Consider the following 15,447-nt stretch of genomic DNA (forward strand, 5'->3'; position numbering starts at 1 on the left):
ACCTTGTGGCTGTAGTGCTGGGATCAGTGAGGGAGTGAGTATCTCAGAAAGTAGGGTAAAACTCTTGTCTCACTCTTTCTTAAAGAAACCCCAGTTACGCGGAATCACTGCAGGCTGTTCACTGTCTCACCCATGATAGTATCCTCTTTCCAAATTATCCTATTCAGCCAAATAAAATTCCCAAATAATGCAAATGGCTGGATCCATGAGGTTTCCCTTGATGTTACCTAAACCACTTGGTTTAATTGGCTTTTACAGTTGCCAACAACTTTTTTCTCCCAACACACTACCATCCTCTTGCATAATCTCCAGCGTGGACGTGACTTGTTATTATGAAATAAGCCATACATTTACTTCCTCTGGAGAAATTAAAGAGCTGCCAAACTGATGTACATCCCTGTCACTGTCTTCACTAGGGTTATTAATAATGCTACTAATTTGATAGATTTTTCAAAGATTCTTCTAAAAACAAGCATTCAGTTCTTGACAGATCTCTGTTGGAGTGGATAGAAGGGGTAGTATTCAGAACAAAAGGAGTCTGTGGCAGATGTGTGTTAGTGAAATGTCTCGCCTTCAGCATCTCTCTGAAGTGATGTCCCAGTTGTCTAATTCCTCCATTCTGTCTCATTCTTGAAATTGCATATTCTCAGCAGACATTAATCATAAAGACAATTGGTCTCTCTTTTTGTAAACACCTTCTGGTCCTGTACAGTGAAACTGAGCTTCCTGGGATCCAGAGACAACTGGAAGCATTTATGTAGTCGATACATCAAAATAGTGGGTTTTTTTTTTTTCTCTGATGGGAAAGTTACCTTATGTGAAAAGTCTTTAAAATGGCCAATATTTCAGAGAGCACCTGATTTTGATAGGAGACCACCAGCCAGAACTCCAGCAGAAGTCAGAAATTACTGTTATTTCTACACACTGCTAAAAAGTGAAGTTTACTGTGAGGTACACAGAGTTGTTACCCCTGTGAGAGCAATTAGTATTTCTCTTCAGGGAACCTCATTCTTACTTACCAAGAAAAAAAAAAAAAACAACAACCAAATGGCACAGGTGCTCCCACAGGTTGCAACTTTGCAGGTGTTTTACCCTTGCCTGGCACTGGTCCAGTCCCCCAAGGTACTCAAAGGGACTCTGAACGTGTTATTAAAAAATAAGTGAGGCATGGCGACACACACAACGGTGGTATGAATTTCTCTGCAGCCTTTTGAAAGCTCCAGCCTTTGTTGCTTGGGGGATAATGGTGACAAGGTGGTTGCACTGCTGCCAGAGAGCTGCTGAGCGGAGAGATTTGCCTGCATGACCCAGGCTGGCAGCCTTTCGTTGATAGATGTTATACTATCACAGATACTGGAGCGGGTTTGCTTTGTTCTTCACATGTAAGGTGGATGGCCAAGAAATTATCCTTCAGCCCCTCAGTACTCAAATTTACTATTAAGCTTCCACTGGTTTATGTATCAAAACAGCAAGGTTTTGGTGAGATGGGCAGTTCTGTGTAACTTCAGAGTCCCTCAACATATATTTCAAAGAATGAGCTAAAAAAGTGTATACTAAAAAACCCCAGAAATGTACCTTTTGCTAAGGATTCAATATACCTTTTTTTGGGGGGGATTCAGAACAAGGTGTGAGTACAACATCTTGCCTAGGAAAGAGAAAGCTCTGAGGATACCTTATTGCAGCCTTTCAATACTTAGAGAGGGGCTTATCAGAAGGACGATTAGAGACTTTTTACCAGGGCCTGTAGTGATAGGACAAGGGGTAATGTCCTTAAACTGAAAGAGGGTGGGTTTAGATTGGTCATAAGGAAGAAATTCTTTGCTATGAGGGTGATGAGACACTGGGACAGGTTGCCCAGAGAAGCTGTGGATGCCCCATCCCTGGAAGTGTTGAAGGCCGGGTTGGACAGGCCTTGGAGTGACCTGGTCTGGTGGAAGGTGTACCTGCCTGTGGCAAGGGAACTAGATGATCCCAACCCAAACCATTCCATGATTCTATAAAAGCTATGGTTTTTCTATGTAGACATTTTAACCTGAAAACAAAGTGTTCACTCAGTAGCAGTTCACCGTTTCTCGCTTCCCCTTCACACCCCGCCCCGAAAGTCTCCGGCTTCTCGGTGAGGAAACCGGTCTCCGTACGTTGGGCGACAGCGACATCTACCGGTCGGTCACCGGCGGCCCCGCTGAGCCGGTGGGGGTGGCTGTCCCGCGGGGACCTCCCCGCCTTGTCCGGAGACGGGTGGGGGTGCGATCCGCACCTTCCTGCCCTAGGGTCTTCAGTCCGTACTGTCCGTTAAAATGAACGGGAGTCGGTGTTTTGATGAATATTACCATTCACCCACCAACAAAAATGAAATTTGGAGTTATGGAGTTACCGGGACGTGTAAGAACAAAGTACTGCTGCTAGTAACTCAAACCCAGTGAATCGAGAAGGTGGGAGCTCCCAAGAATTGGAGGGTATGTAACCAGAGAGCCGTATCCTTTTTCATTTTGAAGAGGAGTCTACAGAGAATGAGAATCCAGGCTGTGAAATCAAGCTCAAATCAAATACGCCACTTGAACGCCAAAGCATTTTGATACTGAAAACAGATTGCAACCAAATCTGTGAACTCACATCTCAGAGCTTCCCCGCGAGGACGTGTGTGCAGCCTTAGCCTCGTTCCACAGTGAAATACCACAATGCAGGCCTGCAAGAAAGCATCCCTGCTGAACAGAAGCTTGAGGATTTGTTTATCAGAAATTAGATTAAACAATAGAAATATTTTTCTTTTAGGCCACGATGCAAGTCAAATGAGTCATTTTCAGGACACAAATTTCTGTTTAAATCAAGGCTGCGTTCTGCAATGTCAATGCTGAGGGTAAGCAGGCATGCACATGTGCACGCAGCCATACATATCCAAATCCTAACTATGAAAAAGGAATATAAAGGACTGCAATATTATGAGGACTCGTAAAATACAAAGCAGGAGAATTTAGCTATTTCAGCTAACAACTTCTGTTTTGCAGCCTTCAAGACTCCTGGGAAATGGGGATCAGACAGACAAGGCTGGCTGGTAAACTGGACTCTGTAGCTGTGGAAAGGGATTGACCAAGGGCTAGGGCAGTTTTGCTATACCACAATTTGTCTTTCCTGGAGCAGTAGGATACTTAGATACTTGTTACTCTCAAAATGATGAGTCTTTTATTTTACCCTTGACTTTTACAACTTGCAGACCTCAGAGGATCACAAGACCTTGGAATCAGACAGGTTGGAAGGGACATCAGGAGAGTTTGCTCTAGTGCAATCATCACCTGCTCAGAGCAGGGTCAGCACTAATTTCAGTTCAAGTTTCTCAGGGCTGTGTCCAGCTGGGACTTGAAAATCTCCCTCTCTGGGTGGCCTGTTCTACCACCCAGCTGTCTTTATGGAGAAACGGTGTCTCATTATATCCTCTTACTGTGCTCTCCAAATTCTTCTTCCTGCAAAACTTGACTGGATGATATTTTCAGTTCTTAACTGCAAAAAGGCAGCAACAGAGGGAATAAGGGAAAACATAGGCCGCTGTGAACACCAGCTCACCCGTGGGCCAGCCAAGCATGCAAGGGGAAGAATACGCAGACACGAGCAGAGGGGCTCAGGCACTGCTTAGGATTAAAAAATGTTTGACAAGAGGTGACTATCACACCTAGATCTATACCACCATCTGCTTTTCCACAGCACATGGTCAGTGTTTGGTAACTGGTATCTGTGTTGGACAGGGATGTCATATGCAACAGTTTTATTCCTATCTTACAGCGAAAGGATGTAAGGGCAAAGGAGATTGAAGGCAATGTTTGATTTTTGCCTGAGCTAGTCTTCACACAGCATGAGATCTTACAGACTTCCTAAGCATCATCTTCCTCCCTTCCTAGCCAGCTCTGTGCTTCACTTCCCTGGCTCTCTGTTGGCCACCACTCTCTCCTTCTTGCCTTTCCATATTCATGCTGGTCTTGTTTTGCCTAAACAAGACCTCTACAGATAAAGAAAAGATGCAAGATTCGTCCTTAACTACTATGAACTGGGCATGTAAATAACTCACACTGCAAACCCAGTAAAGGGAAGGGCAATGAGGAAATTACTTTGGAGGACTCAGCTGGGCTGCAAAAAGATCCATCAATAATGCCCACCCTTGGTAGAACAGACACCCTGAAAGATAAGAAATCCTCAGCAGGGTGTAGTACAGACAATGCTATACCAGAGACAGACTGAAAAAATGTCAAACTCTTGAAAGCTGAAGTGAAAGCAGGGAATAAAACTAAGCAGCATGAACTTCTAGTTAAGACACAGACTGTAGGCCCCCAAGTGTGATATAAGGAAACCCGTCTCTGAAATATATGTTCTGCAGTAGATGCCCAGTTTGCTGTAGCACTACATTCCCATTGAACTTAAGGAAAGAAAGTGCTACAAATAAAACATACCAAAAACTAGCACACCGATTACATATCCTGTTGTACAAGGGCCCATGGGTACTTTTGGCATGCTTCAATTTGTTTTTGTTTCACTCCAATAAACAATGACAAAACACGTGGGAAAATAAGTCAGGAACAAACACAGGTCTTTGGAATGCACACATCTGACTTGCAGAGCTGCCATGCACAGGAAGGGTGAGCATCCATCCGGCGTGCGCCCATCCACCCTGCTAGGTCCTGCAGGCACAGCAGTACTCCCCTGGGGGCAAAGATGTTGTACCAAGAGCAGAAAAAGAGGTATTAGTATCATGTTTTAGCAGTCTGAGCGCAGGAAGGAAGTAGGCTGTGCAGGAAGGGGCAATGAATGGCCGGAAGAACACATGGTGTAGGCACTTCACTGGCGAAAACTGCCAAGCAGTTGACTCTCACGGGACAGCTGCACCCTGGAAATTTTATGCAGAATCAAAGGAAAAGGAAAGTTTGTCCCAAAGGAAAAACCGTGGGCGTGAATGAAAATAAATGCATGTGTTGTGCATGTTTTAAATCACCTTGATGACAGTCGGTGAATGTGTTTCAATGATGGGCCCTTAAAATGGCAAATATAAAAACTCTCTGTTGGAAAAGGAGGGGAGCAACACAAAACGGAAGGAAGCATGTAGCCAATGAAGTCAGAAAAATAAATTTATTAGAGGAATCAAGGGCAATTAGTTTCCAACCCCTGCTGATGCCCATAATGCCTTTGAAAATCTACTGTTGGACAGCATGAAACTTGGCAAAGACAGATAACATCTTTGAAGTCTTCAGTTATAAGGGACTCAGAAAATCATGGCAAATCCAGAGTAATTTCAAAGACAAATATTCTTTGCACAGCATGAAAATGATTCAGAACTGTATATAGGGAGATTACACAATGGATGATATGGAATTTGTGTAAAAACACATGCTAAAGAACATTTAAATTTGAGCAAAGAATTCAAGCTAACTAAATAATTTAAGAAAAAATATTTCCAAGGAGAAAAAACTATTAGGGTTTACTGGAAGAGACAGCGGTGGGATCTTATTAATTTTCTGACAGAAGGCAGAAATCTTTGACAACTGGATCACCTTAAGGTATTTTACCATGACACATATTTTGGAAGCAAGCTGAAGACAACATAACGCAGCGTAGTCATACCTGAAAAGCAGGAGAGACCCTCTGAGAAGGCCTATGTTACAGAGGCTTTCCTTGCTGACGTTGCATGACAGAGCTTGCGTTCCTGTGTGACTTCACTGCTCTGTATGATAGAACTGGGAATCCCTGGGATTTCCGTGGGTCTGGTACCGCAGGCAGAGATGTGGCTCCAGCCACATTGCCTGAGATGTGGAAACCCAGGAGGGAGGGTGGAGGACCTCATGTTCTACCTAACAAAGCCAATGAGAGGAAAAAGAATAGGCTGGAAAAGCCCAGATGCTATCGTAGGATGCTCTAAGCTACCAAACTAATCAGAAAGAAGTACGAAAGGTGATTGGATTACAATGTTTAAACACTTTTACATAAACAAAAGAGCCATTGCTAAAAGGGCTTCTCTCTCCTTGTTGCAGAGACATGTATGAAGAAGTTGAAAGGCTGGAAGCACAAACTAGAAAGTCATATTAAAGTCTAAGGACAGGATTTCAACCGTGCTCATGATTCATCTTTAGAACAAGCTATCAAAGGAATAAGAGGATTCTCCCTCTCTCTTCACATCAAGATTGCTCTTCTAGTAAAAAAAAACAAACCAAAACAAAACAAAACAAAAGCATTAAATACAAGTTACTGTGAATTCTGAGCTAAATCTTATGGCCTTGGGTGTACAAGGCTTTCAGGATACAACCCTTTAGACTGGGTTTTCTAGCAGTCCTTCTAACCTTTAAAAACCTATGAATCTCTCCTGCAAAGTTGCATGATGGTATCATCTAATGCTGCTTTCTGACTGTACCAATATTTGTGCAAAAGACACTCCATGTTGGTTTACAAATTCCAGAGTTGAAGAATCTACCATATTACTACAGGGATTTGTTTTAGTAGTTACCCACTCTCACTGAGAAATACTTGTGCTTTGCTGCCAGCCTGGATTGGCACAGCCCCAGCTATGCTGACGCCAGGAGTCTCTTCCCAGGGGTCTGATCATGGCTATCATCCAGTCCTGTTTAAATCTGTTCTGGAATAAACTAACCAGAGAGAATCTCCGAAGCCTCAAAAGTCTCTTAAGGCATGTCACAACGTGTCCCAGTACTCCATTTACTCCTGAAGCTCTTTTCCAGCTCCTCACAATTTTTTGAAATCTTTTCCTGAACTATAAACACTAAGCCTGAGATGAAGTACTCAAGTGATGATCCAGTTTTAAACATATTTTGAATCATAATGCCACAGCAATATCCATTCTTACCCAACAATATCATAATAGAGTAGACAAATATCAAACAATGAATAAAAGAAATTAAAAACTGAGCAAAGAACTTTATATCCTTTATATATTGACAGGAACTTATAAATAAAATGCAGAAAGTTCTTCATCTACATTCTACTCTCTAAACTAGAGAGACATGGGTTTGATGGACAGACCACTCGGTGGATAAGGAGTTGGCTGGATGGCCGCACTCAGAGAGTGGTGGTCAACGGCTCAATGTCCAGGTGGAGACCGGTCACGAGTGGCGTCCCTCAGGGCTCCGTGCTGGGCCCGGCCCTGTTCAACATCTTTGTCGGAGATATGGACAGTGGGATAGAGTGCACCCTCAGCAAGTTCGCCGACAACACCAAGTTGTGTGGTGCCGTCGACACGCTGGAAGGGAGGGATGCCATCCAGAGGGACCTTGACAGGCTGGAGAGGTGGGCCCGTGCCAACCTCATGAAGTTCAACCAGGCCAAGTGCAAGGTCCTGCACCTGGGTCACGGCAATCCCAGGCACAAATCCAGGCTGGGTGGGGAATGGATTGAGAGCAGCCCTGAGGAGAAGGACTTGGGAGTGCTGGTGGATGAGAAGCTTAACATGAGCAGGCAATGCGCCCTTGCGGCCCAGAAAGCCAACCGCATCCTGGGCTGCATCAAGAGAAGCGTGGCCAGCAGGTCGAGGGAGGTGATTCTGCTCCTCTACTCTGCCCTGGTGAGACCCCACCTGGAGTACTGTGTCCAGTTCTGGAGCCCCCAGCACAAGAAGGACATGGACCAGTTGGAGAAGGTCCAGAGGAGGGCCACGAAGATGCTAAGAGGGCTGGAGCACCTCTCTTATGAGGACAGGCTGAGAGAGTTGGGGCTGTTCAGCCTGGAGAAGAGGAGGCTCTGGGGAGACCTGATAGCGGTCTTCCAGTACCTCAAGGGGGCCTACAAGAAAGATGGGGAAAGGCTGTTTAGTAGGGCCTGTTGCGATAGGACGAGGGGTAATGGTTTTAAAATAGAGGGGGGTAGATTTAGATTAGAAATTAGGAAAAAATTTTTTACGATGCGAGTTATAGAACACTGGAACAGGTTGCCCAGAAAGGTGGTGGAGGCCCCATCTCTGGAAACGTTCAAGGCCAGGCTGGATGAGGCTCTGAGCAACCTGACCTAGTCAGGGATGTCCCTGCTCCTTGCAGGGGGGTTGGACTAGATCACCTTTGAAGGTCCCTTCCAACCCTAACCATTCTATGATTCTATGATTTGTAGGGATAAACTGAGACTCCTGAGAACATAAAGCTTCTTGCCCCTGGTCTCTCCATGACTCCCCATATGACATTTGCAAAGGGTGGTTTTGCACTTTGCAGAATGTATGGTTTCCATAATGCAGAAATTTGACTAGATACTACCTAGTAGCTACCTAGTAGCTAGTCACATGGTAAAAAGTGGTTTCAACTCTTTCTAGAAACAACAGTGGCTCATATCAGTTGTTACTCAAGGATATGTTGACAACTGTCAGTTTATTTATGAATATTTGTATTTAGGAGTCCAAAATTAATGTGCACGTTCAAGGTTGATGTGGCCAAACTTATATCAGAAAGAGTTAAGGAGAACAGATTATAAATGACCAGTAAGCTGAAAGTCATTTGTGTGAAGATGGCAAATACTGAAAGCATCAGGTAAAGAAAGAGGACAGTTATGCAATCATTTAAAACATTATGTTTACCAAAGAATTCAAGCCTGATTCATCATTACATTATGCAGTACATAGTTGCTCATGTTTCCAGGTTCACACCTCTTATCATTATGAGAAAGTAAATAATAGCTTCAAGCAAGATCTGAAATTAAGTTCAGTGTTGGAAAACATTCAAGTTGTTTCAGTCTCATCTAAACATTTCCCTCTCAAGATAATAACTTTCCTCCTATTCACAGAAGTTCGCAAATACTTAATTCAAAATTGAATCTGGAATGCTTATCATTTCAAAAGTGTTTTCTTCATGGGGAAGAAAAAAAAAAAAAGAGAAGCCTAAAACTGATGCAGGGATCACTGCTTTAAAACAAGGTGAAAGTCAACGGAGCACAGTTAGCCAAAGAGTGAAAACCTGTTGAAAAGGGAGGAGGAAAGAAGATAAAGTAAAACATGTAAATACTGGCTCTGTAGGAGATCTCTGCAATGTCATAGTCCCGGCTAGCATCACGCACTGGAAAGCTAAATCATGCCATAAAATCTTTAACTTCCACACCATAATTACCCTTGGATGACTGGGTGGGTCCATGCTCTGTGCAGTTCACTGTGCTAAGGAAGTAAATCCCTTCTTCCCTCTCCAAAGGGAGAGGAGATTTCTTCTGGTCTCTTCTTGAGGGTTGGTCTTCACATTCAAGAAGTGCCAGTCTTTCTTCTGCTTTTTTTTTTTGCCTGGATATTTGGGGATGGTAAAATGCTCCAGATCACACACCACGTTTGGTATTTTTTCAAACCATATGCAAAGACAGCATGTGGTTTGACTTCCTTCCTAGGCTTCTTCATTCCTTTGACCGCTGAACAAGTCGTGCCAGCAGAAAAGCGCATTACCCATGTAACATGGTCAGAAGAGTTGTCTGGGAGAGTCATACAATCCCTTTATCCAGCAAAGCCCTCCTCCAGCCAGGTTGCCCTCACAAGCACATGATCTTAGATGCCTCTCCCAGCCACAAGACCCTGCTTGTGCCCTGGTTGCACAACCCTTGCTCTTCTCAGAGAAGGGTCCCTCTCTGCAGCAGGGGCAGCTGGTCCCACCAAGCTCCCCATTCAGAGAGCACGGATACCTTCACCCTCCTTGAGAGGCAAGGGTTTGATCTCAGCTCCCAGTATCCACCAAACCCTCTGCAAGGCAGCTCCTGCCAGTTTGAAACCCTGCTCTCACTGCACCTCTCCCCTGTCTCCCATCTCTCCTGGTGGGTGAGATACCCAGGGTGCTTGGACCCAGGGAGCAGATATTTCTTCAGGCAAGCACTGCAGTGGTGCTGCTTCTCCCTGCCGAAGTGCTGCTGCCCTGACTCCCTCAATGAGGGCTGGAAGTGCCCATAATGAACCGCTCCAACCAAAGTGGACAAGTTACAGGCAGTCCCAACCAATTTTGCAAACGATACAGGGCAGGTCCCCACATCCCGCATAGGTGGCAGAGGACAGCCAACACCACTGCTGGCAATGTGACAGCCAGCCCACAGGAAGGTGAGAGGGGTCAGAGCAGCTCCCACTCAGCACTGTGGAGCCCACGCTGCCTTTGCCTGGCAGAGACCTGGGAAAGGAGGCAGAGCGTTCCCCAAAACCTGCCCGATAGCCCTGAGCGAGTCGCTAAGCTTTCCCAGACACTCTCACTGCACAAGCCTGTGGGATTTAAAAGCAAACCCTGCCAGCTGGAGTAGACTGTTTAAGGAACCAGCTATGAAGAGAAGAGAAGACAGCACCAAGGATTTACAGCTAAAAGGCATCTTTTGATTTAAAGGTGTGAATATAGAGGTAGGGCAAAGTGGAGCGAGATGAGCAGTGGGTTAAAGGATGATGGAAGCATGGAACAAATTGAACTTGTCTGGGATGCATCCAATACTCATTTAAATCCACACATCTTTCTGCATGGAGATACCTCCTTGAATTATAAAGGATAAGGGAAAGAGGACTCATGTCTTCATCCCTAAATATATCACTTGCACCTCTTGCATCTGAGCCAGTAGAAGAGTCAAACACTGCAAGCCAAATCCTATTTAATTTATTCAGCAACACATCTGTGTGAAATATAGTCCAATTACAGGCATTAGGTTACTTTACTGTGGCTGCAGCCATTTGGCTTTTATTTCCAGCAGGCTCTAATTAAATTATCACAATGCAGGAGCAGATGAGTTTCCCTTATACGTGACTGCAATTAAAGACATGCAATCACAACATTTTTTAAAGTGACTCCAATCAATTGGCTACAGTAAAGAATATCATGTAATAGAGCAGTGACACCACTGTTAACACTGAAAGAGGGTTGCTATTTCAATAATCTAGTTCCCTTTTATTACGAGTTCTGCTCTTGGATAATTTATTTAAAGTTCATTATGTGTCTACAGCATATATCATTTGCCCTCAGCTTGGGCTGCAGAATTCCCATTACAGCCAATTATTTAGTGTGATAAAATCTGCCACAGTACAAACTGTTCCTTAATTAGATTTAAGTTTTGTCTAAATTCTGTTTGTAATTCAAACAGCAAAATAATAAGGCCAAGAGTAAAGACTTGCTGTCTCCTGTCTTTGGTCCCTGTGGTAACCTGTTAGGTTGGGTGTAATCTTAGGGCCATTCAGAACCGACTTCCCCACACCCATGTGCTTTTCTTGCTCTTCTCCTCACCTCAGGTTTCCATAACCAGTGCCAGGCTTGGGAGTGGCCTGACCTGTGAGGGAGTCCCACGTTCCGTTCCCCAACCCAAATCCAGCCCTATCAGATACCTCACCCATAGCCGTGCTCTTTGACGATCATAGGTATTTGCTTTCCAGCTCTTATAGGTTTGCTGCAGAAGCATGCTGGTAGGCAGAAAAAAATGCTGCTGACAAAACAATAGTTCTACAAACCCACAAAGAAAGTGGTGCGGGGACCAGCACCCAGCTGTGCCCTTCAGCTCGTTTAATAGCTGTGCACTGTGAACACTGCGGTGTGCACAGCCCTGGTGCTTTCAGTGGCAGACAGCACGCTGTGACCTGCTACTGCAGGATGGGGCCTTCGCCGTTAACCTGGTTAACCATTAGCCATAACAGAGCCTTCAAGTTTGTTTGGGGACAATGGTATCGCTGCATTACTTCTTAACTGAGTTAGAGCCACTGGATTTATCCAAAACATCCCCTGCGCCATCCCCAGCCATGAGAAGAGGTTTGAAGCCATTCTGCTCTTTGAAAACAAATGCTGATGTTTGGCATGCATCTCCTCAAGCTCCAGCTTCAGTTTTCAAAGTGTTTTAAATATGTTTGAGCCAAATGTTCTGCACCAATTTGAATTCAAATCCTGCAACCTGTCTCTGTGAGATCTCACAAGTAAGCGAGGGTAGAAGCTACAGAAAGAAGATTCAGAGTGGAGCAAGAAATAGAAGCGGTGATTCAGTAGAATCCCTTTAACAGATCCAGGCCACAGCAACTTAAGGATGGTCATCATCCTATGAGAAGCTGCATTCCTCTGGAAAAAAATTACACTAGAGATTTATTCATTTTTTTTTCCATCAGAACATTTACTCCACTTTAAAAGAAAGAGGTGTGCACACAAATGCACTGACTGGATGCAATATTAACAGTTATTTGCCATGTGCTCCAGTGACCCCATATTTTTGTTGTAGAGACTGTACTGAGCTATCTTTACTTCCCTTGAATCCTGCTCAAGTCCTGTGTTGTATCTTGCAAATGGCTGCTTTGCAAAGTTGGATGAACTTACTCTGATGTCTTAGAAAATTTCTATCTAAGACTAACGTCTAAGCAAAACACCATTTAAAATTTTTACAGGGATAGAAATTTAAATGCCAGCTAATGACAAGCCTAAAAATAACCTACTTCTTTGCAACATCAATCTTGTAAATGAACTAAAAGAATGAAATATTCCTCTATCAGTTGTTTCCAAGAAGCAGGGAGAAAAATGTTAACTCTAGTATAAAAAAAGAATATCAAACCATTTCAATATCCATCCTGTTTTCCACTTAATTAACAAGGCTGCAAATATGGAGCAATTACTTTCTGGACGTTCCTCTCTATGCTTTTGGTCAGTAGCACAGCACAATTAGTCTGTCCTACTGCTCCAGTTGACCCCTAATGAGAGAAGAAGATGAACTTTATACACTAGGGGACAGACATCACACAGTGTGGGACTGGGAATCCCTTATATGACAGCTTCCTTGTGCCTTTGCTGACTCTGCCCTGAAAATACATATTTTAAAATAAAATTGTATCTATCTCAATAGATAAGAGGCCTCTAGATCACGATCAAAGCAGCAAGACCTTTCCTTTTTCAATAGTGGCATGTTAATAGTAGCACTGATGGGAAGGTGAAAAGAAAGACCTGGTTATTAGTTGTTTTTAACAGGGTACGAGAAGGTGTTATCTGTCAGTGAACACTAAGCATTCCTCTCTTCCTTAAGCACTAAGGAAAAAACATGAACACAACAAAAGATGACTTAGCCAACCCCACCACCTGGCAAGACATGGAAGGTGATTTTCACAACTGCACTGATGTGGAAGTCGGTCTGAAGACTTTGTACCTCCCCATTATGTATAGCATCATCTTCCTTGTGGGCTTCCCAGGAAACATCATTGTGATTTGTGTTTACAGCTTCAAGATGAGGCCTTGGAAGAGCAGCACCATAATCATGCTGAACCTGGCGCTCACAGACCTGCTCTACCTCACCAGCCTTCTCTTCCTGGTACACTGCTATGCCAGCAGGGAGCACTGGATCTTTGGTGAATTCATGTGCAAATTCATCCACTTCGGCTTCTGCTTCAACTTGTACAGCAGCATCCTCTTCCTCACCTGCTTCAGTGCCTTCTGCTATGTGGTGATTGTCCACCCTATGAAGTTCTTCCACATCCAGATGAAGCGGTGGACAGTGGTGGCTTGTGTAGCCATTTGGGTGATTTCACTGTCAGCTGTCAGCCCCGTCAACTTCTTGATCTCCTCAAAAGAGACACAAAACAGATCCTTATGCCTTGACTCTATCAGCTCTGAAAACCTGGGCACAATCAGTTGGTATAACTAGCTGCTGACCAGCCGGGCCTTCTTCTTGCCTTTGCTGATGGTGACTCTGTGCTATGCACTCATTGGCTACCAGGCCCCACTCATGGGCTTGCTACAAACAAAAGGCTCACAGACTTGCTGTCATCCTCTTGGTGGTCTTCTATGTGTGTTTCCCCCCCTTCCACGTCTTTCGGGCAGCTCGGGTTGAACTGCGGTTGTGTCCAGTCAGCTGTCACATGGAGAAGCCAATCCACTCCACCTATATATCGTCTCTTGGCCACTGGCTGCTCTCAGCACATGTGGCAACCTACTACTTTATGTTGTGATCAGAGGTAACTTCCAGCAGGCCATCCTCTCTCTTTTAAGGTGCAAGTGGAGCAAATATGTCCAGCAGCCTGGGAGCAAAAATTAGGTGACCAAGTCAGAAATTGCGTTACAGTTACGAAGGAATCCCAGCAAGCCCGAGATGGCTTTGGTGCCGTAAGCTCCTGCAAAGGCACGTGTGTTGACAGGGTAGCAAGAATTGCAGCTGGCTTCTCCCTCTCCCTGCAGTAGAGCACTTGTCAAAAACCTGTCTCGGGAGCAGGATTATGCATATCTCTCTCAGCATCAGAGAATGAGGAGTGAAAAGAAAAGATTGTAAGCCACCATGAAGGTGGAAATTAAAACCACCTGACCAGACTGTTTCCAAAGACATTTGGGAAGCGCAAGGTTCTCTCGTTCTGGCCTTTGTGGTTGATTACAGAAATACGGAGAGCTCAGTTTGGGCATGAGAACAACCTCCTTTGGTTTCAGTGTTGTCGCTGATGTAGTGCTTAGTTTTTTACAGCCGGAGAGAAAGGCAGCAGATATTGTCACAGTTGCTGAAACTGCTGAATTACCTACTTAGAAAGCACCTAGATAAATCTGATGTTTTCAAATGAGATGGACCTGGTAAACTTCAGCATAGGGCACTGAGGAACTGAATGGTGAAATCTCAGAGCTGGCCTAGGGAAGGATGAGAAGAGTACCACAGGAGGACGTACATAGATGTTAATGTCCATCTCAGAAAAATATTGAAACAAACAATCAGATAAGTCTACTGGAGATGAATACAGGTGAGTACCAGCCAGTGTGGATCTATCAGCTATATAAAATCCCAGATCATTCTGATTTCCTACTACAATAAATTATCAGGATCATACATGAAGAAAAATAAGAAGATGTCATGTATCTTCACTCCAGAAGGAGTTTTGACACTGTCTGAGATGACAGTCTTGTGTGTAAGCTAAGGAAACAGTCTGGAGGAAAGTATTTTTGCTGGTTACAGGGCTGCACTCAGAGTGGAAATATTAGTGATTTACTATCAGAGTAGGAGGAGCCACTGAGTGGGGATTTCACCTGTCTGTCCTGGATTTAGGCATATTTAGTGTTTTCTTTAACAGATTGGATGATGAAATAAAGTCTGGTTATTACATTTGCGGATGATATGAAGCTGAGAGGACAAAATCATGCTGATAAATTGCAATTATGGTCAGAAAATGCACAGAATGGTATTAGACAGTGACAGATGCAAAGTACTACATTTGAGTAGAAATAATGAACTGTAAAAATGCAAAAAGAGAAAAAAATATTTATGTAGCAGTTCAACAGAGAAAGATCTGGAGTTACTGTGAATCATAGGAGGGACAAGAGATGACAGTTTCAGTGGGCTGACACTATCTGCTGTGGCAAAAAAAAAAAAGGCGGGTGTCATGCTGGGATGTACGAATAAGAATATGATGTGTGAAATTTGTGTAGCAGCCCTTACCCCTTTGCAGCCCTGTTACCCTCTCAGCTGGAGCACCATGCTCCAGGGAAGACGTAGATGAGAGGAGCGTGGCAAGAGCACTCAGAGAAACAAAAAAAAAAAGGAGGAAGGAAC

The 15,447-nt window shown here is 44.1% G+C and overlaps 1 protein-coding gene across 1 annotated transcript; it reads left to right on the plus strand.

The window, feature by feature from the left end:
- The first annotated feature begins 12,966 nt into the window (after positions 1–12,966).
- LOC104483330 (2-oxoglutarate receptor 1-like) lies at positions 12,967–13,956 on the plus strand. Its single transcript, XM_010125072.2, is given in 3 exon segments — positions 12,967–13,622; positions 13,624–13,804; positions 13,807–13,956. Coding segments are annotated over 3 exon segments (987 nt in total).
- The last annotated feature ends 1,491 nt before the right edge of the window (positions 13,957–15,447 follow it).

The sequence above is a fragment of the Chlamydotis macqueenii genome, chromosome 1, assembly GCF_036417535.1.
Source record: "Chlamydotis macqueenii isolate bChlMac1 chromosome 1, bChlMac1.mat, whole genome shotgun sequence".
NCBI classification, from domain to species: Eukaryota; Metazoa; Chordata; class Aves; order Otidiformes; family Otididae; genus Chlamydotis; species Chlamydotis macqueenii.